The sequence below is a fragment of the Semicossyphus pulcher genome, unplaced genomic scaffold (genome assembly GCF_022749685.1).
Source record: "Semicossyphus pulcher isolate SPU_LCO1_2020_fin unplaced genomic scaffold, fSemPul1.0.p SCAF_24, whole genome shotgun sequence".
Taxonomy (NCBI): Eukaryota; Metazoa; Chordata; class Actinopteri; order Labriformes; family Labridae; genus Semicossyphus; species Semicossyphus pulcher.
The window spans coordinates 6,243,909-6,268,792 of record NW_027211698.1 but is presented as its reverse complement, the minus strand read 5'-3'; the positions used below and the strand labels follow the sequence as shown (position 1 = coordinate 6,268,792).

Below are 24,884 nucleotides of genomic sequence, written 5' to 3'. Positions count from 1 at the left end.
AGTTTGTTTCTGATATTGTGTGGCTTTGGTGTGTAACATATTTACTTTGAATGCAATGCAATATTAATGTAACACAAAATAACACAAACAAACTAACCGACCAAGGCAAAGGTAGACCAGCAGGTCCTGTGATCTGTGAGGTTAAAATCACTGGTTTTATCAATGGAGTCTGGTGTGTTTGCAGAGAGCGATGTAACGTCAGTTTGTGTTTAATAAAAATCGTCTTCCTCTGTAACAAAAAGGTCTATCTCTGTAGGGATCCTTTCTGTAATGTTGTCACACACTTAGAATAACAATCTGAGCCTGTCAGTGGAAACAACAAGAACTTTCAGAGTATGTAAAATTATCTTTTTTGTTTGGCCACTGGGGAACCAAACAGACTTCAGGAATTACAGCACGTACAGGAAGACATGGAGGTCGTGGGGTCAGGTTAACAAGATGTCAACATGTCTGTAACAAGTCCTTAACTAATTTTACGACTATTGCCTTACAAAATTGTTAACACGGGGTCACTGGGTCAGATCTCCACTCTGTTAGAGACTCAGCAGTCCTCTGAAAGTCCTCTCACTTCCTGATTTATGTGTGACGTGGAAGTGTGTGAGAGTGATATAAATGGTGCACATATTAAAACCCTTCTGTCTGCTGGCTGTAAGATAGATGGTGCAGCAGTGTGAAGCTGTGTGTTCTCTGAATTATCAGGGGAAGCAGAGTGTTCGGCCTCTCCGGGCTACTGTGTCAGCACTGATTGACTACACACACACACACACACACAGCTCAGCCTGTAATCTAGCACATTCCTGCGCCCCCCAGCTGCTCTAATGGCCGGCGGGGGGAGCGGTCCGAATCAGCTGGGCGTGTCATTAGAGGCTGCATGTCCAGCTGCAGCCGATGTTTAGCTGCAGGGAGCTCGTTGTCCCCGTGTTAAAAGCCTCAGCAGCACTTAGAGACCCCATCCACGGACACAATCGTTTGAAGTAGCACGCTTAAAGAGACGTTTAAATGACAGCGAGGGCGGGTGGAGTGCGTCAGTGACCCTCAATAGGAAGGCTATAATTTACAGGCTGACCGCTGCTTATGAACACCTCCACCTGCAGGCTGGTTGGGTTTTAAATGCGGCTGAAGTCCTGCAGCGACAGGACGGCACACAGAGGTCACACAACACTCTGAGGGATCTAAGCATTTCTAGACTCAGTATGTCTAAATTACTGTTTTAGTTAAAACTCAGCAAACATGAATAATGGTTCAAGTATTTATCCACCGGAAAATTGTACTAATAAGAATATAATATAATAAAAAACAAGAAGAGTTTTGAAAAAGTTACTTTAAACCACGGCCCTATTTTTATATATATATTTTGGGGTCTAAGTGACTCATCAAATCCACCAGACTCCATTGAAAAAAGCAGTCATTTAACCTCACAGAAATTGGGAGTTGCTCGTCTACTGCTGCCTCAACCGGTTAGTTGTTTTATTGTGTTGGATCTGAACTTAGAATTTAAGATACCAAAGTCACTCAGTAACACAGAAAAGTTTACAGATTGAGGCAGCAGTAGATCAATTAAGTCCTGTGTTCTGTGAGGTAAAATCACTGTCTTTGTGAATGGAGTCTGGTGTATTTGCAGAGAGCAATGTAATGTCTGTTTGTGGTTAAAAAACTCATCTTCCTCTGTCACAAAAGGTCTATCTCTGGAGGGATCAACCAAAAACAGCTGTTACATCACTCTCTTCAAATCCACCAGACTCCATTGACAAAAACAGTAATTTTACCTTGCAGATAATGAGAGTTGCTTGTCTACTTTTGCCTTGTGTGGCTAGTTAGTTGTGCGTTACAGAAGAATAATGTTGCATAAAAATGAACAATATAAAACATTAAAGTCTCACAATAACACAAAGAAGCTAACTGATAGAGGCAGAAGTAAACCAGCAACTCCTGTGTTCTGTGAGCTTAAATCACTGTTTTTCTCAATGGAGTCTGGTGTGTTTGCGGAGAGCGATGTAACGTCTGTTTGTGGTTAAAAAAAATCATCTTCCTCTGTAACAAAAAGGTCCATCTCTGTAGGGATCTTTTCTGTAATGTTGTCACACACTTAGAATAACAATGTGAGCTTGTCAGTGGAAACAACAAGAACTTTTAGTGGACAAAACAAGAATTATGTTGCAGCCATTACAGCCTGTTTCACTGCTGCAGGCTGAAGAAATCTGCTGGAGCAGACCGCAAAGCTCAACATGTGTTTCACAGTTTACAAATGGTCTGTTTTCTAAATAAATGTTGGACATCTGCTTTTTACAGTCTACCTTATAATGTTTTTGTGATTTACATACTGTACACACAACATGTATTTCCTGTCTGTCCGTCCAAAGACGAATGATCCCTCTTGTGTTGCTTTTTCCTCTTATAAAGGATATGCAGCATGCACTGAAGGGTAAACGCTCTCTATGGGGAGCGTGGATGAATCATGCAACTTTATTGAAGTAATTTGAACAAATGATGCGTTAGCTTTTTAAAACACTGCCCACCAAACTCCATGCAAAGACCATTAGATTCCTGTCTTGTGTAATCTGAGCCTGCTCTGGCGTCTGCAGCTTACTTGACATAGAAATCCAGATGGCGTGGGAATTCCAGTCGTCCGGCCAGAATCTTCTGGTAGATCCCGAAAGGATTGTCGTCAAAGAACGGCGGGTACCTGTGGAGGGAAATAAAGGTCATCTCCGGCCTGTGCAATCTGTGCTCTGCAGACACAGCATGATGCAAGGAGCAGGTAAGAGCTTACACACATTCACCTGGATTGAAAAGTGTGTGTGTGTTGTGGTAAGTTTGTGCTGCAGACAGAGCAGCCTTTGTTGTGCGAGTGTTAGTGTTTCTACCACCCACAGGCCGTCTGCTGCTGAATGCTTTCCCAGTCCTGCTGTCTGTTCGCCTCGCTCCGGCCTGGACAAGTCATTACCCACAAATTACATAATGGGCCCGGCCTCTAAACGCATTACGCACGGAGCAGACAGGCGCATAATCGCACCAGTTTGTCACACGCCGCTCGGCCGGCCCCGGTGAAAAGCTCCAGCGGACGGAGACTGCGGGATGGGGGCGTCTGGGAGCTGCTGTCATCTGTGGAAAATGTGGGTCACTGAGGCTGAAGGGAGGAGGATAACGTGAGGGGGACGCTTCCTGACTCCAATTTATGGTTTAGCAGGAGAAAATCAATCCATCACAAATACATTACAGAAAAACTGTGTAGCGGCTGCATGGTTTCAGGTGGAAACTTTACCTCAGATGGATGTATTCACCATCCTTACATAGCACACCAAATGTATCCAAAATATTACATTACACTCTGTTTTAGAGGGGGTGTTAGGGGGTGTTTAAACAACAGAAACGTTTGGTCTTCTTCCATCAGAGAACAGTGGAAAAATACTACCTGTTAGCTAAAGGCAGCTAGCACTGTTAATTAAAAAGACAAGCAGACAAGGCTAAAACTGTCTCTCTCATTGGCAAATAATCTTCTCAACAACTTCAAGCTATCTTGTGCAATTGGGCATGATCACTGACTGAAGTTATAGGCGGACACATGGACTATCAATAAGAAATGGAGTGGCAGCATGAGGTCATCCATTGGTTTGTGGTGGTTTGTTTTTGAGTTTAAACTCCACCATCTTGGTTTTTTGGAGCCAGAAGCAACCAAATTTGGAAGAGAGAGAGGTTAGCGAATGCTAAGCTATCAGCTAAAAATACCACTAGCTTCGTTAGCAATCTTTATCTGCTATTTAGGGTAACTGTGTTGTAGATCTGGGATGCTAGTTTTGGCTAGGTAAAAACAGGTAAGACGGGACAACTTTTAAAATGCTTGTTTTTTGAATGGAGTTTGGTTTGGCCATTTTTTATGGCAATTTGCCTCATTAGCTTTGCACGGCTTTGTATAAATCTTGTATCTAATTATGCCTCAAAAATTTGCTTTGCATTTGGGCAAACTTTATGCAAAGTATTTGTTTAATTCTATAATTTTACATGGATATCCACACCTCAAACTGTCTTGTGCAGTGGGCATGATAATTAACTGGTAAAATTACACACATGAAACACGGGCTGTTTAATAAATGGACATTTGGTCCAATGGTTTGTGGTGTTCTGTTTTGAAGCATTAAGTTTGGCATTTTGGCTGCAGCCATCTTGTTCTTTTGGGAGTCAGAAGTGACCAAATTTGGAAGACAGGGAGGTTAGCAAATGCTAAGCTATAGGCTAACTTTAGCGCTAGCTTGGTTAGGAAGGTTGATTTGCAATTGAGGGTAACGGCGTTATTAAGTGGGATGCTAGTTTTGGCTAGCTGAAAAGAGGTACGACGAGACAAACAACTCTTAAAATGCTTGTTTTTTGAATGGAGTTTGGTTTGGAGAATGTCAACACATATTTCTCAGCAGAGATGAATAAATGTAACTCTTGAAGATTGCAGTTTGCCTCGTTAGCTTTTATCCAAAGCTCGATTTTTTTTTGATCCAACTATGCTTCAACATTAGCTTTGCACCTGGTCCTAACACACCTTTAGAAGACCTTCATGACTAATGCATCATTTCCCTACAACCCACTCGTATTATGACCAATGCATCCTCATGCTGCCTTAGCCTGTGTGTTTTAAGGTCGCACAGATGTTAGAGGAAGGAGTAGTCGGTGTGGTCTAACTGAACTCCTGCAGCTCCTTGACTCTTGGCCTGTTTAGCTCCTCCTTTAGGATCTCCATCTTTAATCATCAGCCTGTCGCTCCACTGAGCCGAGGTGGGCGAGGACGGACAGCGGATGCCAGAGGGAACGGGGTCAATTTCATTTTAATGCCGTCAATCCTAAAAATGAAGCCGGGGAATCGACACGCTTTGATTAAAAACCCAAATTGGGGTTTTCGCTTTGGCGTTGAAGAACTTTTTGATTTCATAATCAGCATGAAAGTGACCCTGAGCAGAGCCGGAGCGAGGCAGGTCCTCATGTTGGAGGGGGGATAAATACAGGAGGCAGTTTTCAATGTGAGAAGGGTTCATACAGGAGGATTGGTTTCCATTAGGAGCAGAAATCTGGCCCTGGAGGCAGGATTATGACGGGAAGACCCGCTCTTCTTCTCCCGCTCTCTCTCGGCTCCTTCCCCTCGGGGGGCCCTGACCCCTCCCTGAATGTTTTCTCACCCTAGAGGAGGATGATCTAACTCTTCACAAGCAGCTGCTACATTCTTGGATCAGAACCTCTGACGGACACAATAGTGTGAGATGAAGAGAGCTCTTTGTCTGGGGGGGTCTTACAGTAGCCCCCTCCCTGCACTCGTCTCTCTCGCTCTGCCAGGACTCCGTCACATCAAAGCCGGCCCCAATGAATGCTGGGAAAGGTCACATTCCTTCTACTAATTCTAACTTTTCTTTACAGGATATAAAGAAGATGGATGCTGGGGGAGTCGGCTCACACACGGCTGACCTTTGAGTGAGGCTGGAGAAAGATGCTGCACATTACAGCAGGAGGGATTCACCGAAATAAAAGCACGGAAACAATCAACATAAAAGGCGCTCGGATTAGAAACAATAAGTACACCTGTTATTTTTTCCTCTTATGAAGGTGATTAACCTGGAAAAACCTGTGCTGTATCTTCCGTCAGTCCTGTCTCTGCGCTTTTATCAACCTTTCTTCTTGCAGGTGTTTTCAGGGAAAATGTTTAGGCACTCCAACCGGAAGCAAGTCATCTTTCAATGAATGCATGACAATTGCAATTACATACACTGCAGCAGGGAGCTGAGTTTCTGAGGGGTGAGCCATCTCACGTCCTTACTATCTCTGCTGAGAGTTGTTCATGCTAAACAGCGAGCGGGAAGCGACAGGTAAACAAAACACGGCAGAATGTCGGCGGCTGATTCTAATTCCAGACTTTTCCATACTGCGTAGGAACTCTGCAGCATTTCAGCCTCAACGCTGCAGACGCCTGCAGGATCTGCGAAGCGGACCTTGTCCATCACGTGAGCACGTCGTGATGTGCGAGCACCTGAAGAGACGGCACGCTGGAGTTGATGCTTAAAAGAACCTCCAACTACATTTAAAGCTGGAGGTAAATAACAGACTGAGCAGCAGCATCGTGCAAAGGACTGAAAAAGCTATTTTATTTATTATTCTGGCAGCAAAAAGTTTGTATTTGAAATATTGGCCTCTACAATGTCACAACACTGAGCTGTATTAGTGTTTTTGCAACCACTTCTGAGGCACAAAACTTGGATGTTAAACCAACATGTAGAGAAACCACTGGAGGGAACAAATAAAGGTAATTTTTTAAATGTAATTTGGGTGAAACAGCCCTTTAAGTAGCCCAAACACTGAACCAGGTGCCACCAGGTTATTCTCACTCATGTATGAAAACAGTTTGATGTAAACATAAAAGCTTAATAATATCCACGTCGGGCCTCGCAGCTGATCTGCTTCAATTAATTACCTGCTGGGTTATTGATCCTCACCTGTTGTGCCCCTGAAACAATTACTATCAGGCTCAGTCAATCTGCAGCCTCGGGGCCGGCTCCCTCGGAATACCAATCAGCTCGCACTCGTAATTATTATTCATGGAGACTGACGTGAGAATAAATAAAGCCTTCCGGAGGGGATCGGCGTCATTGTTCTTCACCCACAACAATGATTCCCATTCACTCGTTAATTTGTCGCAGCTCTGCAGAATCCAATAAGCGCACAAAGAGCGGAGACAATAACAGCAGAAGCATTAATTGAATAATTCCTCCTCTGCTGCTCTGCGCTCTCTTTACCTGCAGGTGTGTGATGTTGGATTGCATCACATGTGTGCACATATTATTCGAACAGGTTATTCCAGGCACGTGGAGAGCGGCTCACAGAGTTTCTCACCTGTACCTGTACGTGAGGTTTGAACATGAGACGGTCTCTGATCTCTCAGATCCCACCACGCTACCCTCCACAGAACATTCATCATGAACTGTGTCCTCATTCTGCAGACAGGCTGTGCGGCTTCACCTCAGCTGCTCTGGTGGGTTAGACTGCCCCCTAGTGTTCAACCCTGCAATGCAAATCTTCTTGCACATCTATTTTTGCTTCTTGTGATGTCATTTATTTAAATATTTTAAAATATTTTATATCTCTAGAATCTGCACAACCTAATCTAAAAGTTTATACAAGTTAATAAACCAAAATAATTTGTTTAAATGCGTTGAAATTCTCATTTTTCAGGCAGCATACAGAGGTACACGATAGTTTGATTTGCAACAGAAGTACAGTGCATACATTAGTGTTTCTGCTTCTTGTGATGTCATTTCCTGGAGTATCTTTAAATGCTTCACATCCCTAAAATCCGTACGAGCTAAAGAGTTTTAAGATTATGCTAGTTATGCTCTTTTTATTTTAAATAGATTCAAACAGGATGACGCAAACAACAATCTTGCAGTTGGCCCCTTCCGCCAGGGCGTCTCCGACATGTTTAAACCACACATGATGAGGCGTAAAAACGCCATTGGTGAAGTTACAATATGATGTTGCAAAAAGAGGAAAGTCTGAACTTTCTGATGCATAAAAATGAAGGCTGTCGCTTTTATAGTTTTTATTTTAGATCAATTTAAATGCAAACTATGATCTCCTGCAGCCAGATCCTGCCCACCCTGCGCCGCCAATGTGTTTTACACGGCACGTATCGCCACATACTAATGACATCATCAACAACATACAATGATGATCAGACAGATGTAAGTCTTATCTTTCTGTTGCAAAAAGAATAAAGGCTCTAGCTTGTATTGTTTTACCAACACAAAAGTAAAGTACAAAATAGGGTTTAAATTAAACGGGGTTTGGTGTGCACTGAACACTGCAGCACTTACCCAGCCAGCATCTCAAAGATGAGGATTCCCAGAGCCCACCAGTCCACCGCCCGGCCGTGACCTTTACTTTGGATGACTTCAGGAGCCAGATACTCAGGGGTCCCACACAGAGTCCAGGTCCTGATCAGACAGAGGACAGAACGTGCTTTAAAGGGTTGTTACGTAATTTACTTGCTTCTTCTATCAGTGTTCGGACACACAGAGGAAAAAATGTTAATGCAGGCAATCTTTACACATCTGTACAGGTATGAGCAGCCCTCCTGCCTGCTTTAATATGTAACTAACGTCTTCTGACAGGTGACCTCTTCACGCTCTGTTAATATCTGTACATACACTGTGTGTACAAACAGACTCCAGTTGCACGGGGAAGAGAACACTCTCCGGCAACGTGATCTGCTCAGGTCACCTGACCCATAGGTGTCACCTTTATAGAGTGTATACAGGACTCTATGAGGACTATGAGGCGACGTTTGTCTCTTTATGATGCATCCATCCATCATCTACACCTCGTATCCTTTCAACACAGAAAGGCCCGCTACGTCTGAACTCGGATTCAAACCAGGAACCTTCTTTTGGTGCGTGTCATCCCCTCTCTCCTCCCACACTTCCTGTCAAAGTCCACAAATACAAACAGGAAGTGTGAATCAGCTGATTTGCCTCCCGTCTTCCTCTCTTTATCCGTCTGTCGGAGCAGCAGACTGACACCGTGTGTCTCCGCGGGAGCCACTCGTCCTCTGATGAAGAGCACTTGGCCCGGCGCCAGCCTCTCGTCGTCGCCTGTCACCGATATCACCTGGGTAATGACCTCTTTCGGCCTGTTGCCATGGCGACGGTAATTTGTATGGAAATGATGTTGGTCCCGGTGGAGGATGAGGAGGCTGCAGATGTCACATGGGGTTGGTGAAAAAAAAGCGGGGAAAGAAGAGGAGTTGTTGCTCTTCAGGGCGTCGTGTGTCATCACAAAGAGCTTCAGCGTGTCGGTGAGCGTGTCGGCCAGCAGGGGGCGCTGTGGCAGCATCCTCATGGAGCGTTAAAGACAAGGGCCGGTGGCAATGAGGCGGTGGTCGTCCTATTCTGCTGCCCTCCATTTTTCTAAGAGAGTCACATCATCTGTTGTGCTCCCGCGGTCTGAGAGAGATGTAATCTTCCTCCACGATGTTTACACATCAGCGGGGGGGCACGCAGAAACACTCAGCAGAAACACTGGCAGCAGGGAGGAAGACGTCTCCGCTCGTCTTCAGAGCTTCTTTTCAATTCTGCTGAGGTCGCCGGGAGGCCTCGCTCGCTGTGTGTCTCACTCACAATAAACAACATCAAGTTTGTCCTTCAGTGGCACCGATAGAGGAGAGTCTGCAGGAAATCCTCAGACTCACACATTTTCAAGGACACGAGTTTCCTCAACAGTTTTTACATATTCTGGGGTTTAAATGACTAACAGGTACAAACAGTGTGTGAATGTCTCCAGTAGATGTGTTCATCCTGCAGCAGTGAAACAGGCTGTAACGGCTGCAACATAATCTTTGATGGATCAAAGTACGTCCGCAGACACACCAGACTCCATTGAGAAAAACAGTGATTTTAGCTCAAAGAACACAGGAGCTGCTGCTCTACTGCTGCTTTGATCAGTTAGTTAGTTAGTGTTATTTTGGTGTTTTAAAGTGTATCTAGGATTTACCACAATGCAATTAACAAATTGAGGCATGGGTAGACAAGCAACTCCCCGGTTCTGCAACGTTAAATCGCTGTTTTTCTCAATGGAGTCTGGTGTGTTTGCAGAGAGCGATGTAACGTCTGTTTGTGGTTAAAAAAAATCATCTTCCTCTGTAACAAAAAGGTCTATCTCTGTAGGGATCCTTTCTGTAATGTTGTCACACACTTACAATAACAATCTGAGCCTGTCAGTGGAAACAACAACAACTTTTAGTGGACAAAACAAGGATTATGTTGCAGCCATTACAGCCTGTTTCTCTGCCAAAGTAATCTATTGGAGCAATTCAACATATTTTGGCTCATTTAGACCCTCAAATATGTAAAAAAGTAGAGCCCAGGTTTAAGAATGACATCACCCCTTTTTCAATGACTAATCAATTATTTAAAAAGTTGATGATGTCAGACGGTTAAGGAGGAAGCAATTTAATAGAAAGAGGAAATAAACGAGGCTTTCCCGTCAAGAAACCAGCAAAAGCTCGAGGGTCCAGAGTGTTTAAAAGTGTCCTTCCATCACGTCTCTCTCTGTTCACATTGTCCTCACGGCCTCTTTGCTCTCTCTCCAACACCTCTGTGTCTTTTCTCGTCTCGTCTCTGCAGTCTGCACACGATGAATCGCACAAATGGGGTTCAGGTACAGAGAGTCGGCGCTTGGTGAGAAGTTTAAAACCTTTAAAACTTTCACACCTCTGCACAGCTCGCCGAATGCTGCTAAGTGAGATTGTAAGATTACTTGTTTCTAAAAGAAATAGACCCACAGCTCCAATTTCTCCATCAGAGAGAGGTGCTTTAGAAGCCCGTTTTAGACGCACTGAGGGTCTACAGCCCTCCTTACAGAGTACAGCTCTGAAAAGTTCACGACAGCAACTATTTCATCACTCATCTCGACGGCAGCAGAGTAAACTGAAGACGTAGCATTGATGTCACTCAGTAATCTACCTGGAATGTGTGCGTGCATGTAACACTGCCCCCCTCTGCATCATCACATTGCCTTACATTGCTGCAAAACTAGAGGTGCAACATGCTTGCTGGACGGCCCTGCCTTGTTTCGACATTCAAAGTTTCTTGACAAGCCTCTGCTTCTAAAAGTCTTCACTTGTCTCTCTTATGAATTTAACTGCAGCCACAAACGAGCATAAAGCCAAACATCACCTCGGTGCACGCCCAGGATGAACCTCATAGAAGCTCAGGCTGAGAGAGAGAGAGAGAGTACAGTACGAGCTCCGATGTTCACTGACAGCTGCTCCGACGTTCACTTCCTGCTGACAATCAATCAAACATCAAACACTGCCAGAGGAGAGTCCCCGACTGTCATCAGGCTGCACACACACTCACACTGCAGGAAGAACTGACAGCGGAGGAAAATGTTCCAGAAAAACTAAACAAAGTTTCTGTTTTTTGTGTGAGAATCCAAAAAACTGAACGTCTGTGTTGTCTTATGGTGAAGGCCGTAACCGACAATCTGAGGAAGTCAAATGTGCGACAGGTTTAAAGTGAACAGTAATAGAAAGGCTGCAGCAGCACAAGACATAATGTAAGTAGATGTGTTCATCCTGCAGCAGTGAAACAGGCTGTAATGGCTGCAACATAATCCTTGATGGATCAGAGTGCGTCCACTAAAAGTTCTTGTTGTTTTCACTGACAGGCTCAGATTGTTATTCTAAGTGTGTGACAACATCACAGAAAGGATCCCTACAGAGATACACCTCTTTGTTACAGAGGAAGATGATTTTTTTTAACCACAAACAGACGTTACATCGTTCTCTGCAAACACACCAGACTCCATTGATAAAAACAGTGATTTAAGCTCACAGAACACAGGACCTGCTGCTCTACTGCTGCCTTTATAAATTAATTAGTTTGTGTTATTTTGGTGTTTTAAAAGTGTAGCTATGCCATTAAGGCAAACAAACTAGCAAATTGAGGCAGAGGTTGAGCAGCAACTCCACTGATCTGCAACCTTAAATGAGTGTTTTTCTCAATGTAGTCTGGTGTGTTTGCAGAGAGCGATGTAAAAAAATCATCTTCCTCTGTAACAAAAAGGTCCATCTTTGTTGTTCTGCATCACTTGTGTTTTTCTACATTTTCAGAGGCTTGAAGAAGAAAATGCTTTTCATTATGTCCTAATAACTCACAACAACAAGGCATCCATTCTTTGTTTCACTGCTAATTAACTTTCTGTCTATCAAATCATTTGTATTAAATTAATAAAATAAAATGTTTCAGCTCGAGTAAACAAACTGCGGATGTACGGCTGCAACTTTGGATTGTTTTCATTCTTGATTAATCCGTCAAAAATTTTGTCAGTCTTTAAAACAGTTTAAAATGTTAAAAGCTCAAAATGTCGTCCTCAAATGACTTTTATTTTCTTAAAAAGTGTACTCAGGCTGATTAATCGATAACGAGAGTATTTCATTATCGATTAATTGTTGCATCTCTTCTAGAAAATAAACAAATTATCTTTTAACTAGGTTGTAAAAAAGTGTTACTGGCTCCTAAAACGTAAACAAACGGCTCCTTTAAATCCAGAATCCAAACAGGTCTGGATTTTCAAAATAAAGCTCAGCGTTTCTCTCTTCATTCAGGCCGCTCAGACTGCAGACAGAAAATCAATATCATCTCTTAAATGACAATTTATGACCTCATATTTTATCTCTTCTTATTTTCTGTCAGTTTGATTTGTTTAACTTCTTCATTAATCTCTCCGCTCTTTAAAGGATCGTTTCTGTCACCTGTCGGAGAGCTTCTTCGCGAAGCCGAAGTCGGTGAGTCGGATGTGTCCCTCCCCGTCCAGCAGGATGTTCTCGGGCTTCAGGTCGCGGTACACGATTTCTTTGGAGTGCAGGTACTCGATGGCGCAGACGATCTCCGAGGTGTAGAAGAGGCCGGTGCCGTTGCTGAAGCGTCCGCGGCTGCGCAGGTAGCTGAAGAGCTCGCCGCCCGGCACGTAGTCCATGAGCATGTAGAGGAAGCGCTCGTCGTGGTGCGTCCAGAACCTGGAGATTACAAAATAAAAGCGTGTGTATTGAAGTGTTAAAAAGCTGACTGCTTTGAATCAGATAAAATGAGCGTCTGCATCACTCTCACTCCTTTTATCCCCCGCTGAGGTTTGGATTCGTGTGCAGCAGCGATTTGGGCTGTGAGGGCACTCGAGAGGAATAAAAACAAGAGACTGTGTCACTGATGAAGATGGAGGAGGCTCCAGTGTTTTCCATAAGTGCTGGCTGCCGGCCACAAAGACGATTACTGACTCTGGGCTTCACTGCTGCTTTATCTGCACACTTCCTCCTGCTCTTTCTCCTCTCTGCAGCTCAGCCTGCTCTCATGTTTGTTCCCTGACATACAGCTCTGCACAGAGGACGCATTTTAAACTTCTTTTACACATTTACAGGCACCTTATTGAATCAGACCGGCCGCTGTTACTCATAGTTTGTTGAGCCGGAAGAGAAGAGTAATATACAGAGAAAAAACTTTGATATCTCTGAGACTAAAGTCGTACATTTCTCCTTGGACAACTGGACAACGATGAGGACACAAACGCCCCTTTTTCTGTGAGCGCGCTCAGAGCAGTTAACAGAGAAAGTTCATCACCTTGGTGATACCGGTGATCTCGAACTGGGGTTTCAGGCTTCTGTTTGTAGCTCGTCGTGGCTCAAAAAGGTTCCGATAAACACTGTTGTCATAGTTATTGTATCTCGTAAATTTATGACTTCATAATCTCTTAAATTTGCCTGGATAATTTATGACTTTAATCTCAGAATTTTTTAGTTTTTTCTCATTTTTCTCACCTCCTCCAGCCTGAATACGGCGTCATATATTAGCAGCAGGTCATAAAAAGACGGAGAAGTAAGGTGAGTTAACCTTCGATCAAAGCCGTGATGAAAAAAGTGATTTTATTTTATAATCTTAATAAACTTCTGCTCGGAGCTTCTGACACGTTTGGATTTGCTTCTTTTCTTTTCATTCATGACAGGAAATAAAGATTCTTTGTGTTTTAAACTGTTGACAAAAGAAGCACGAGCATTTCTCTCACACTTTATAGACAAAATAATTAATTGTACAACAATCAGCAGATTAATTAAAAATCTGAATAGTTAATAGAGGCTGCTGTCGCCTGTCAGTTAGACCAAAGCTCAAAGCGGCATGTTTTTTATGTCTAAGCTGAATTTTTCATTTAATTTTTCACATAATAAAACAGTTTAATTCAATAAAATAACTCCAAACAGCTCCTCATATGACTCTTTTCCTTCATAACAGGAAGTTTTATTGTCGTGACCAGATTTTTTGCTTCATAAATTCTGTGCAGAAATCACTCAATCAATCAGGCAAGACTTTGTATTCAACAATCAGCAGGAAGGATGAATTCACACTGCATTTTACTCATTGAAAACAGTACAGCATTAATGGTGGGGGCGACTAAACAGGAAGTAATTTGCTCGGGGATAAGTGAGGAATAATCCGGAGACTGACGCGGAATCTTATTACACCAAATAAATCTGTGTGTGACTGATCTGTGACTTCCTGGTGTCAGAGCGGATGTGCAGAGAATCTTTATTTTAACTCCTCAAATGATATTGGATCTGTATCAGTGGGGAAATTTAGAATATTATGGAGATTCCTCCCAGAGTAGCTCTGTGATGTATTTTAATATGTAGACTCTACTGAGACCGCGGAAGGGAAAAGGTGAGTATTCAGTCAGGTTATAAAACAGCTGCTTTAAAGGTGAGGTCTCTGCTCCGAGGCGGCAGGTTTGATCCTGTGAACTGTTGCTTTAAGATAAATTACCATCCCAAATCCATTAGATGCAAATTTATGATAAATATTTAGACGTTTTGTTCCCCTTTGGGAGACAAAATGGGCTAAATGGAAGAAATGTTTAAGCTTAATTTGCAGTCATGGAATTAAATCAAACATTCTGATTATACAGAGGTACGAACCTAAAATAAGCAGATTTAACTGAGATTTTATTGCAATGACAGCAAAAGGATGCTGAAATAACTACATCATGATGCAGATTTATAAAAAGTCTAAATGAAAGCCCTGGCATGTCTGTGTGCAAGATGACAAGCGAACACCTTTTAAATGCTTGTTTTTTGAATGGGGTTTGGTTTGACAATAATTGAAGGAGAAACTGAAGGCTTATTGGGTTTTAGGACATTTCATATAATTAGGCCACCTTTAAAGTTATAAGAGCGTCTTCATTACAAATGTCCCCTGGCTGACCGTGACCCCCGCCTCCCCCTCGGTGTGTGTTTACGGGAGAAAACTCACAGTCGTATGAGGAAGGGGTGGTTGACCTCCGTCAGCACCTCCTTCTCGTTGTGGACGTGCTGCTCCTGCTTCAGTCGGATCACGTCGGGGATCTTCATCTGCTTCAGGGCGAAGAAGTTCCTGCTCTTCTTGTCCTTCACCAGGAAGACTCGGCCGAACGTCCCCGTGCCTGAGGGAGGGAGGGGGGAGAGGAGGGGGGAGGAGAGGGTGAGGGTTAAATACTGTGACAGGAGTCTACAGCAGCACACAGGGGAACCAGACCAAGACACATAACTGCTCTGTCATACTAGACTGACTATCATGATCATTATGTATCATCAGTGCATGCAGGACATATTCAGTGATGGCAGCATCAGGTATCTGAAATCTTAAAAATGTAGGTATGTAGGTGGGTATGTAGACAGGTAGGGAGGTAGGTAGGTAGGTAGGAAGGTTGGTTGGTTGGTTGGTAGGTAGGTGGGTAGGTGGGTTGTTGGGTTGGTAGATAGGTACGTGGTTGGGTGGGTACATTTAGGTGGATAGGTAGGCAGGTAGGTAGTGTTTGGGTGGGTTGGTAGGTCAGTAGCTGGGTTTGTACTGTAGGTGGGTTGGTAAGGTAAGGTAGGTAGGTAGTTGGCTGGGTTGGTAGGCAGGTAGGCAGGTAGGTAGATGGGTGGGCACACAGGCAGGTAGGTAGGTGGGTGGGTGGGTAGGTAGATAAGTAGGTGGGTTGGTAAGGTAGGTGAATGGTTGGGTTGTTGGTAGGTAGGTAATTAGGTAGGTAGGTGGGTTGGTGTGGAGGTAGGTAGGTTGGTAGATAGTTAAGTGGTTGGCTGGGTTGGTAGGTAGGTAAGTTGGTTAGTAGGTGCTTGGGTTGGTAGGAAGGTAGGTAGGTAGATGGCTAGGTGGTTAAGTACGTGTGTGAGTGGGTAGGTAGGAATGTAGGTAGGCGGGTGGTAAGGTAGGTAAATAAGTGGTTGGGTGGGTTGGTAGGTAGGTAGGTAGGTGGGTGCGTTAGTAGGTGTGTTAGGTGGGTAGGTAAGTTTGTAGGTAGGTAAGTAGTTGGATGAGTTGGTAGGTAGGTAAGTGGTTGAGAGTTGGTAGGTAGGTGGGTTGGCTCATCCGTAGGGAGGTAGGTACTTTATGAATCCTTTACAGGAAATGACACTGTCACAGCAGCTTCAATTACAATCAATACACCACATCTAACACTGAACTTAAAACATTTAGTCACATAAAAAACATTTAGTCACATAAAAACTATACCTTAAAACACCAAATTAAGTTCTGAAACCAGACCGCAAAGACAGCTATGAAATGTAATAAAATATCCAGTGTGCAAAATTAACCGCCCAGCTCTCGCACTAACCACTGAGTACAGTTTTAGAGATGCTCTGGTCCCTGATGTCAAGCTGTAATAATGTTGGCGACAGATTCAAATGCTTGTTGATTTTTCCTGCATCAAACACACAAACTTTAAGAACAGACTGTTCCCTTACTGCCTAACACATCCCACCTCTTTACAGGTGCAAATACACTCAGACGATCGTCTTATTTACTTCACCTGTCAGGTTTTAATGGTGTGGCTGATTGATGCATGCTCAAACATCAATATTGGCATCAGTGTCAATAATCCAGTGAGTCATGCTCTGATGAATGTATGACAGGCTGTTATTATCTGTTAGCATGTCAGAGCAATGACTCCCTCAAACTGTCTGCCTGCAGGGCATGATGGGAGTTTGTAGTTTCACTTTGACTGTCTTTGTCTTTTTACATTTACTGTAACGCCCCTTATGAACTTCTGTAACGTTTATTTAGGCAGGTATTTCCTGTCAAGCTACAAAAGATTTCTGCTGTTGGCTTGTTTTTATCTTCTTTAAATAAATAATGATGATATGTTTCTCTGTGTGATGGAGAAGATAACAGAAAACACTGTTTGGGCCGGGAGGAATCAGTGGAAGTGGGTCAGGAACAGTTGGACGTCCTGCAGGATCTATCCGGTCCTCCTCAGGCAGAATGACTACAGTCTGTGTGGCCTCAAACACTCTGAGCTGTTGTTGTTATCGTGTTTTTCAGTCCTGCAGACGAGGAAATGGGTTCAGTATTACCGTCCTGCAGACGAGGGAAAGGGATCACTTTTTCTGTCCTGCAGACGAGGGAAAGGGTTCAGTATTTTGGTCCTGCAGACGAGGAAAGGGGTTCATTATTTCAGTCCTGCAGACGAGGAAAAGGGTTCAGTATTTCGGTTCAGTATTTTGGTCCTGCAGACGGGGAAAAGGGTTCAGTATTTCGGTTCAGTATTTTGGTCCTGCAGACGAGGAAAAGGGTTCAGTATTTCGGTTCAGTATTTTGGTCCTGCAGACGAGGGAAAGGTTTCAGTATTTCTGTCCTGCAGACGAGGAAAAGGATTCAGTATTTTGGTCCTGCAGATAAGGAAAGGGTTCAGTATTTTGGTCCTGCAGACGAGGAAAGGGGTTCAGTATTTCGGTTCAGTATTTTGGTCCTGCAGACGAGGGAAAGGGATCACTTTTTCTGTCCTGCAGACGAGGAAAAGGGTTCAGTATTTTGGTCCTGCAGACGAGGAAAGGGTTCATTATTTCAGTCCTGCAGACGAGGAAAAGGGTTCAGTATTTCGGTTCAGTATTTTGGTCCTGCAGACGAGGAAAAGGGTTCAGTATTTCGGTCCTGCAGACGAGGGAAAGGGTTCAGTATTTCTGTCCTGCAGACGAGGAAAAGGATTCAGTATTTTGGTCCTGCAGACAAGGAAAAGGGTTCAGTATTTCTGTGCTGCAGATGAGAGAAAGGGTTCAGTATTTCAGTCTTGCAGACGAGAGAGAGGGATCAGCATTTCAGTCGTGCAGACAAAGAAAAGGGTTCAGTATTTCGGTCCTGCAGACGAGTAAAAGGGTTCAGTATTTCAGTTCTGCAGACGAGGAAAAGGGTTCAGTATTTGAGTCTTGCAGACGAGGGAAAGGGTTCAGTATTTTGGTCCTGCAGACGAGGGAAAGGAATCAGCATTTCCGTCGTGCAGACGAGGGAAAGGGTTCACTAATTCAGTCCTGAAGAGGAGGGAAAGGGATCAGCATTTCAGTCCTGCAGACGAGTAAAAGGGTTCAGCATTTCAGTCATGCAGATGAGGGAGACGTTTCAGTTGTCAGTGCTGCAGATGAGCAGTGATGGAGATGTTTGTCTGATGACAACATGTGATACACAATGAGTCAGATGTTGAGCTATGTGGAGCTGCCGAAACTTCATGATGAAATGCCGACTGTCTCGTTCGTCTGCTCCCCCAACAATGAGCCTCTGTCTGAGGACCGGTGGTGTTTCCATCGCAACAGAGAAACAGCAGAACACCAGGCAGGTGGTTTACTGCTGGCAGGTGAACGCTGGCATTTCTCCACACTGTCAAACTTTTCAGGCAAAAACAACATTCGAAAAATGTCGGAACATCCTGCTGCTTTCGAGGAACGCTCTTGAGGACATTGTGCATACATAAAAAACCATGTTGATCATATGTTTTGTCTGGCTGAAAATAACCTAAACTTGGAGCTCTATGAAAAGAAAACACGGGGAGAGGAGGCCGATGCTTTTGATAAAGAGATACAGGGAACACAGGCATCTGCACCTCTGTACAACACTGAGCTAAAGAGGTGTAACATTTCACCTTGTTGAATCACCCTTTTCCCGCACAAGGCCGGCATTGTGAGATAGTTTCACCAGCACTGTTATAAATCATAGAGCTGCTTCTGTGCTTCTTCCTGAGCCGGGGTTTGTTTCCAGAAGCCGAACGGGGACAAAGCGTCGAGGAGACCGAACCCAGACGTGGCCGGCTGATTTCTGAGTGATGCTCTGTAACTGATATTTACCGCTCAGGAAACTGGGTCATCCTGGCTCGTCTTCCACCTGCTCTGTTTCTGGGACGAGGGGAAACAAACGCCCCGGCACGCAAACCTTAAAAATCCTGTTGTTCTGGAGCGATGCAACTTTTATGAGACAGTCAACAAATCCCTGAATGTGATGTCGGGGATGTAGCCGCTGAATTCATCCGCTCTGACAGGACCGGAGCCTTCGAGTGATGCTCTCCGGGGTCACAACCGCGGCGTGACAAATAAATCTAACGGCACAAGCGTGCTTCATGATTTCAATGACAATTAAACAACAGCAGGCAGATAAAGAGCTTTAGCTGTTTGTTTTCTGCAGTAAATCCCTCTCATCAGACAAAACGCTCTGCAAATTGGATTTTTCTGCGTTGGCCTGTAAGCTCGGAGCGTCCTCCCAACAGCACACCTCCCCGACGGGCTTTAAGCTCCGGCTTTGTGCTCCACGTGTAGCTTAATGCACATTATAGAGATCATAAATCACAATGTATGTTAAATCTGCCTGTAAACTATCACTGTTAATGAAAAAGGTTTGAGGAGCTGCAGCGTGTTTCATCTGGGCTTTATGATCAGGAAGGAGCGTAAGCAGGGGATACACAGGTCCTGGGGTTACCTACAATCTGTGTCATAGTTTATTGTAATTTGTTTTTATTTATAATGTATTATTACGAACATCTGACTGACTTTTTTTCCTTTGTGCAGCTGCAGGAAGAGCCCTATAATCCAGCCAAACAAAGTGGTATTTCTGATCAATACACAACAATTTAACGAGCAAAAGAAGTGTACGCAACTGGCAAGAATTGGCAATATGTTACAAATGACTATACAGGGGTTGTGATTCAATAAGTAAGAAAGATGGGGCGCCCATTGTCTGGAGGACTGAACCTCCAAGGAGTCCATTATTCCTGATAACGGACACCTCTAAGGGCATTATCCCAATTAAACTACGGTCACATGCTAAAGAACAAAATCAGACTGTTAGTTCTTTTTTATAACTTCCCAATAATGCCAGAAGGTCTGACTAATACCTGGAACAATCATTACCATCCCATGAGGTTCTATTGCAATGGAAACGTTGTTCACTACTCCAGGCAATAGAATCGGTCTTCGATTCGACTTCGCAAAGTAGTCTGCTCAGCTCACAGAACACTTCGGCTCAACCATTAGCCAAGAAGCTAACGCTACGCTAGCAGGATTCTAAGTCAATAACGTTGAGTACCATAGACTGTATAAAAAGATGGACGACATGACAGCTCCCTAAAAGTGAAGCCAAAACATTTTGGGCGCCCCCTGCTGACTGGCTGCAGTATAGGTCATAAAGCCCGCCTCCTCCATGTTAACAGATGAGTCAAACTATAAAATCTAAATACACGCCCAATACATTTTTCTCAAACCTGGTTTCTGCCATTATAGCTAGTTATTATCATGCTGATTCACGTCCAAGTGTTCATTTTTCTGACAAGTTTATTTTAATTAGTTATTTGATGCTGGCAAAATGATGATTGACAGCTGTGTTGACAAATTCGGCTCCTGCAGCCGATCAGTTCCGGGTGAGCAGAGCGACGGACAATCCGCGAGAGGAAACGTAACTAAAACAATCACTACAGTCACTGAAGTTTCCATACCTGTGAACTTTAACCTCAGACGGTTAACCAACACAGAGAAGCTGTTCTGCTGTTAAACACGCCTGCGTGCGGGATCCTTGCTGTTGTTTGGGTACGTTAAGTGTGTGTTTGGGTTAGCGGAAGTGGCTACGGCCGCCTCACTTGCCGATCTTTACTGCGCAGTCTCTGGCTCCATATGACGTCACCATTGCAAGATGGCAACGCCTGTCACAGGGGCTATTTTGGCATCAATTACGTACAATGTGAGCAGATGGAGACGCGTTGTCCATCTATATATACAGTCATTGATGAGTACAGCTAAAATAATAGCTAAAGTAGTAGCTAAAGACGGAGCACAACACCACCATCTACATGTTGGGAGTTTAAACACATCACAAAATGAACCACTGCTACGAATCTTTGCATGTAAACTATTAATGATACTGTAGCCTCTATTAAGACACTGAAAGATTCTCATTGTTACTCTTCTGTTTAATCTGATTGTTGGATATCATTAATCTCCCTATCCACTTAAATCAACATTTGTTCAGCTGAATAAACACATACTGTGCCAACGTCAAGTCTATGTGGCAAATCAGGACGGGATCCTCACATGATTCTGTTAAACCGAGCTGCTTTGGGAGGTTTAAGCTGATTAGAGTCCAAAAGTACAAAAACACTCCATCAACAGCTTCATTCATAGATTTCATTAACCGTGTGGATGCTGAACGTTCATCGGGGGGAAATGTGAGTGCACCAGAGAGTAAAGTTCACACGTTAGTTAAAACTGTCGTTCGAAGGAATGTGAACTAGGGATGCACGATATTGGATTTTTTGCCGATATCCGATATGCCGATATTTTACAACTCATTTAGCCGATTACCGATACCGATATTTTTTTCCCGCACACCTAATTGCAGAGATCATCAACTCTCTTTTGTATTGGAATTAGCATACAGTATAATGGTGATACTCTTATCACATGTGTTACAACGGTCGGGGTGACGGGTCTTGAGATGGTTAATCAAGTTTGTAGTGTTGAAAGACTTTGCCTTGGCTCCTCCTCGCATCACCGAAGCTGAGCAGTCATTGCAAATAGCAGTTCTGCTATCTATTTTGGACACTTTGAAAAACTTCCACACCACGGACATTTTGGCTTCTAACTCTCTCATGCTGCAGGTAGACACACGTGATGTCATCACGCTGCGCCGCGCAGGTCTTCTTCGCGCCGGGGACATTGCGCCGAGGTCGGGCATTTAATCAAGTATGCAGCAGCCCATTATTTCATCGGTTAATTATATCGGCGGATATCGGCGTGTTGGCCGTGTTGATATCTGCTAATTCTTAAGCCAATATCGGCCGATAACGTGCCGATAATATCGTACATCCCTAATGTGAACGCTTTTATTTTGAAAGAATTTTAGTCTACAGCTTTGATTCTTTGAGTTTAAACTGCTTCTTTCAGGAAAAATTTATGTATCATGAAGACGACTTTCATTAGCGTTAAATATGCAGATACATGCAATTACTTTCACGATTGATCCATTGGTCTATTGGCCTTTTATTCAATAAAATGTCAATTCAAATTCCCAAGAGCCCAGAATAACTCCAACAAAAACCCAAAGTATTCACATTTTATGTCAAAAATGACACAAAAAAGCAGCAAATCGCCCCCTTTAAAAGCTAGAACCTCCAAATATTTGATATTTTCTGCTTAAAAAACCACTGAAATGCTCATTTAATGATCAAAACAGATGCCAATTATCCGTATTGCTTTTTGTCCCTATGTCCGCCCTTACTCCCCTCGTTAAGCAAACTGACCTCCATGTTTAAAATCCTGAAATACTTCCTGAACTTTTCTATATTCAATTGTGCTCTCTTTCTTGGACTCTTATTTTCTTAACAAAGACTTTTTTAAAAGTTCCTTCCTGTGTAACTTCTTGTGTAATCCCAGGATGAAGGTGTGACTCAAACTTCTGGACGAGTCAAAGCGTTCTGACTAACTTCCCTTCAGGGCAGGTCGCTGTCTGAACACCTTAAACACACCTCGGTACAGCTGTTGTCTTTCCCTGAATATGAAGTATGAACTGAGTCACTGCTGCAGACTCGGGGTGTGACGAGAACAGAAACGGAACACATACAAAACCTTCTGATGTGTCATTATGTGGTTCGGATTCAGTGAACTTCCCAAATTTAAGGTTTCCTCACAGAAACAGAGTAAAATTCACCGCCTGGATCTTTAAAAACACGAGAAACTCTGCTTTTTTCTTATTTAATTACTGTACACGCTTTGTTTTCGTTCCTTTAAGGGTCTTTATCTGATAATTTCCAGCACTTTCTATCCCAATGTGTGGCACAAGAAGTCTCCGGAAAAAAGAAAATAAAGAAGGAATCTGAAGCAGCCATTGTTTCCTCTCTACATTGAAGTGTTTAAAAACATTGTGTTAAACTTGTTGTGTTGTGAACGCAGCCCCGCATGTTAAGGACGATAACAACCCTGGGCCAGAACGTCCCCGTTTGTCCGACAGCATTTGGATCAGCACGTTCCCTGTGACACATCTACAGGACGACAGCTCTGATGGTGTCGGACCAACCTTTAGTCCGCAGCAGAGACTACAGACACATGTTCACAAAGTAGGTCAGCTGTGACAGTGTGGAATATTCCGGTTTCACATTATCCAACTAAACTGGAGGATACGATATCACAATCACAATTACATATGTCTGTACATAATGTTTGTAATGTGATATAGATTACATGTCCTCTCTTCTTAGGTCACAATCATCCACTTTTATCCGTTCAAGCTGTGTCACATGAAATGTTAAACGCCTACTAAACCCGTGGGAGTCGTTCAGTTCTGCTTTCTTGAGTTTTGGCATTGGATATCGAAGCTGCAGAATTTAAAGCAGCCAAAGCAGAACACGTACACTACTTATTTTTTTAGCTCAAACCCCTGAGCCAAACAGAGAAGTGTTTGTGCCTTAACCGAACCATGACTGTCATTATTTCACCGTGTTTCTAACCGATGGAGTTTGGTTACGTTTAGGCGCCAAAACAACCCGTTTATGTTTACAGAAGATTGTTGTTTGGGCTAAAATATTCAGTCAACTTTAAGACTGTATAGAGGAATTGGAAATAGCCAATGTGATGTCACCCACTGATTTGTGGACTACCTTTTAGAAGCCTTAAGTTTGACATTTGGCCGTCGCCATATTGTGACCATATTTGGACATGTTACGTCTTTATCCTGGTTGATGGTTAGCGTTGTACTAGTGACTTGCCTGGTTCAATGACGGTATACATACATATATAAACCCTCCCCTGCTTCATGGCCTCTGTGACTCTAAATGGGAGCATCACTGACTAAATGAACATCATGCTGTGTTGAAGAAGACTTGAAACTAGAGATTGAGACCATAAACTCATTAGGAAAATGTCTACTGAGGGAATAAATCAAGAGAGAAGGAGGACCATTTTCTCATAGACTTCTATAGGATCAGACTCCCTGCTGGCCATTAGGAAAAACGCACATTTAAGGTGCTTCGTATTGGCTTAAATTTTGATACCAAAATGTAACGTCCATTTTATATATACAAGGTGATCTAGACACAATTTCAGCAAACTGTAAAGAAATATTTACTATTTTCTCATATTTAATAACCAAATGATACTCATGATACTCATAATAATCATAAAAACACTAATATAGTATTGAATTTTTCCTTTCTGTATAATGTTTTGTTATGTTGTATAATTGATTACCTGTCTTAGAGCTTGTGACCTACTGTTATGTTGCACTTGAACCACCTTGAATGACACTATAATTCATTTCAACTCATTTTTCTGTCATGATCTTCAGACTCACCCACTGTAGCGACGGTCTCCAGCTCATCCAGACAGTATATCCGGTTATTTGGTGATGCTTCTCCAGCTGCGCTGCTGGCGTTATTCTTACTTTCTTTGAGTTCACTGTGGACTCCCACCTTCGCTTTGGAGGACGCCATTTCTTATTTCCGGGACTATTTGGGTGTATAGATATCCAGAGGGACGCATACAGAGTTCATATCAGACATAGCGTTAGCGGCTTTGGTTAGCAGCTAACAATCCATAGTGAGCTAATGGGAGATGCACCGCAGCACTGGAGGTATGAAAGGAAACCGGAACAAGAGAAGAAGAAGACGGAATAACTGTATGTGTGTCCGGATATAAAGATAGCTTTAAACCCGCGCTAATTCGATAATTCCCGTCATTATTCTGTCTAAAGTTGACTGGTTCTGTACATTATTTACTCAGACACAACAACAGACCTCACCCCGCAGCTCTTCCTTGTGTCCACATCAACCAGGAAGAGCTACACTATCAGCTTCCGAATAATATCCGGTCATGACTTTCAAAATAAAATATCTAACCAACATGGCGGCGTTAACATGAGAAAGCGAAGTCCCAAATTGTCTTTCTTGTGCTGTATATGTTGTAGACAAAAACACATTAACACTGCTGTTATTATAAAATTACAAAATGACCGATTTAAAAAGAAATAGATATACGTTTTGTTACAAGTGGTTTAACTTCCTGTGTTTCCCACCTGACTGTCTGCACCTTG

General features: G+C 43.2%; 1 protein-coding gene across 1 annotated transcript in view; it reads right to left on the bottom strand.

The window, feature by feature from the left end:
* Positions 1-24,611, bottom strand: part of prkx (protein kinase X-linked) — a 30,237-nt gene extending 5,626 nt beyond the window's left edge. Inside the window, exons 1-5 of the mRNA XM_069675237.1 lie at positions 24,147-24,611; positions 14,820-14,988; positions 12,281-12,544; positions 7,842-7,961; positions 2,588-2,683 (exon numbers count right to left, since the gene is read on the bottom strand). Of these exons, the coding sequence (XP_069531338.1) occupies positions 2,588-2,683; positions 7,842-7,961; positions 12,281-12,544; positions 14,820-14,988; positions 24,147-24,285 (788 nt within the window). The 5' untranslated portion in view covers positions 24,286-24,611. The remainder of the gene's footprint in view (positions 1-2,587; positions 2,684-7,841; positions 7,962-12,280; positions 12,545-14,819; positions 14,989-24,146) is intronic.
* Positions 24,612-24,884: the final 273 nt, after the last annotated feature.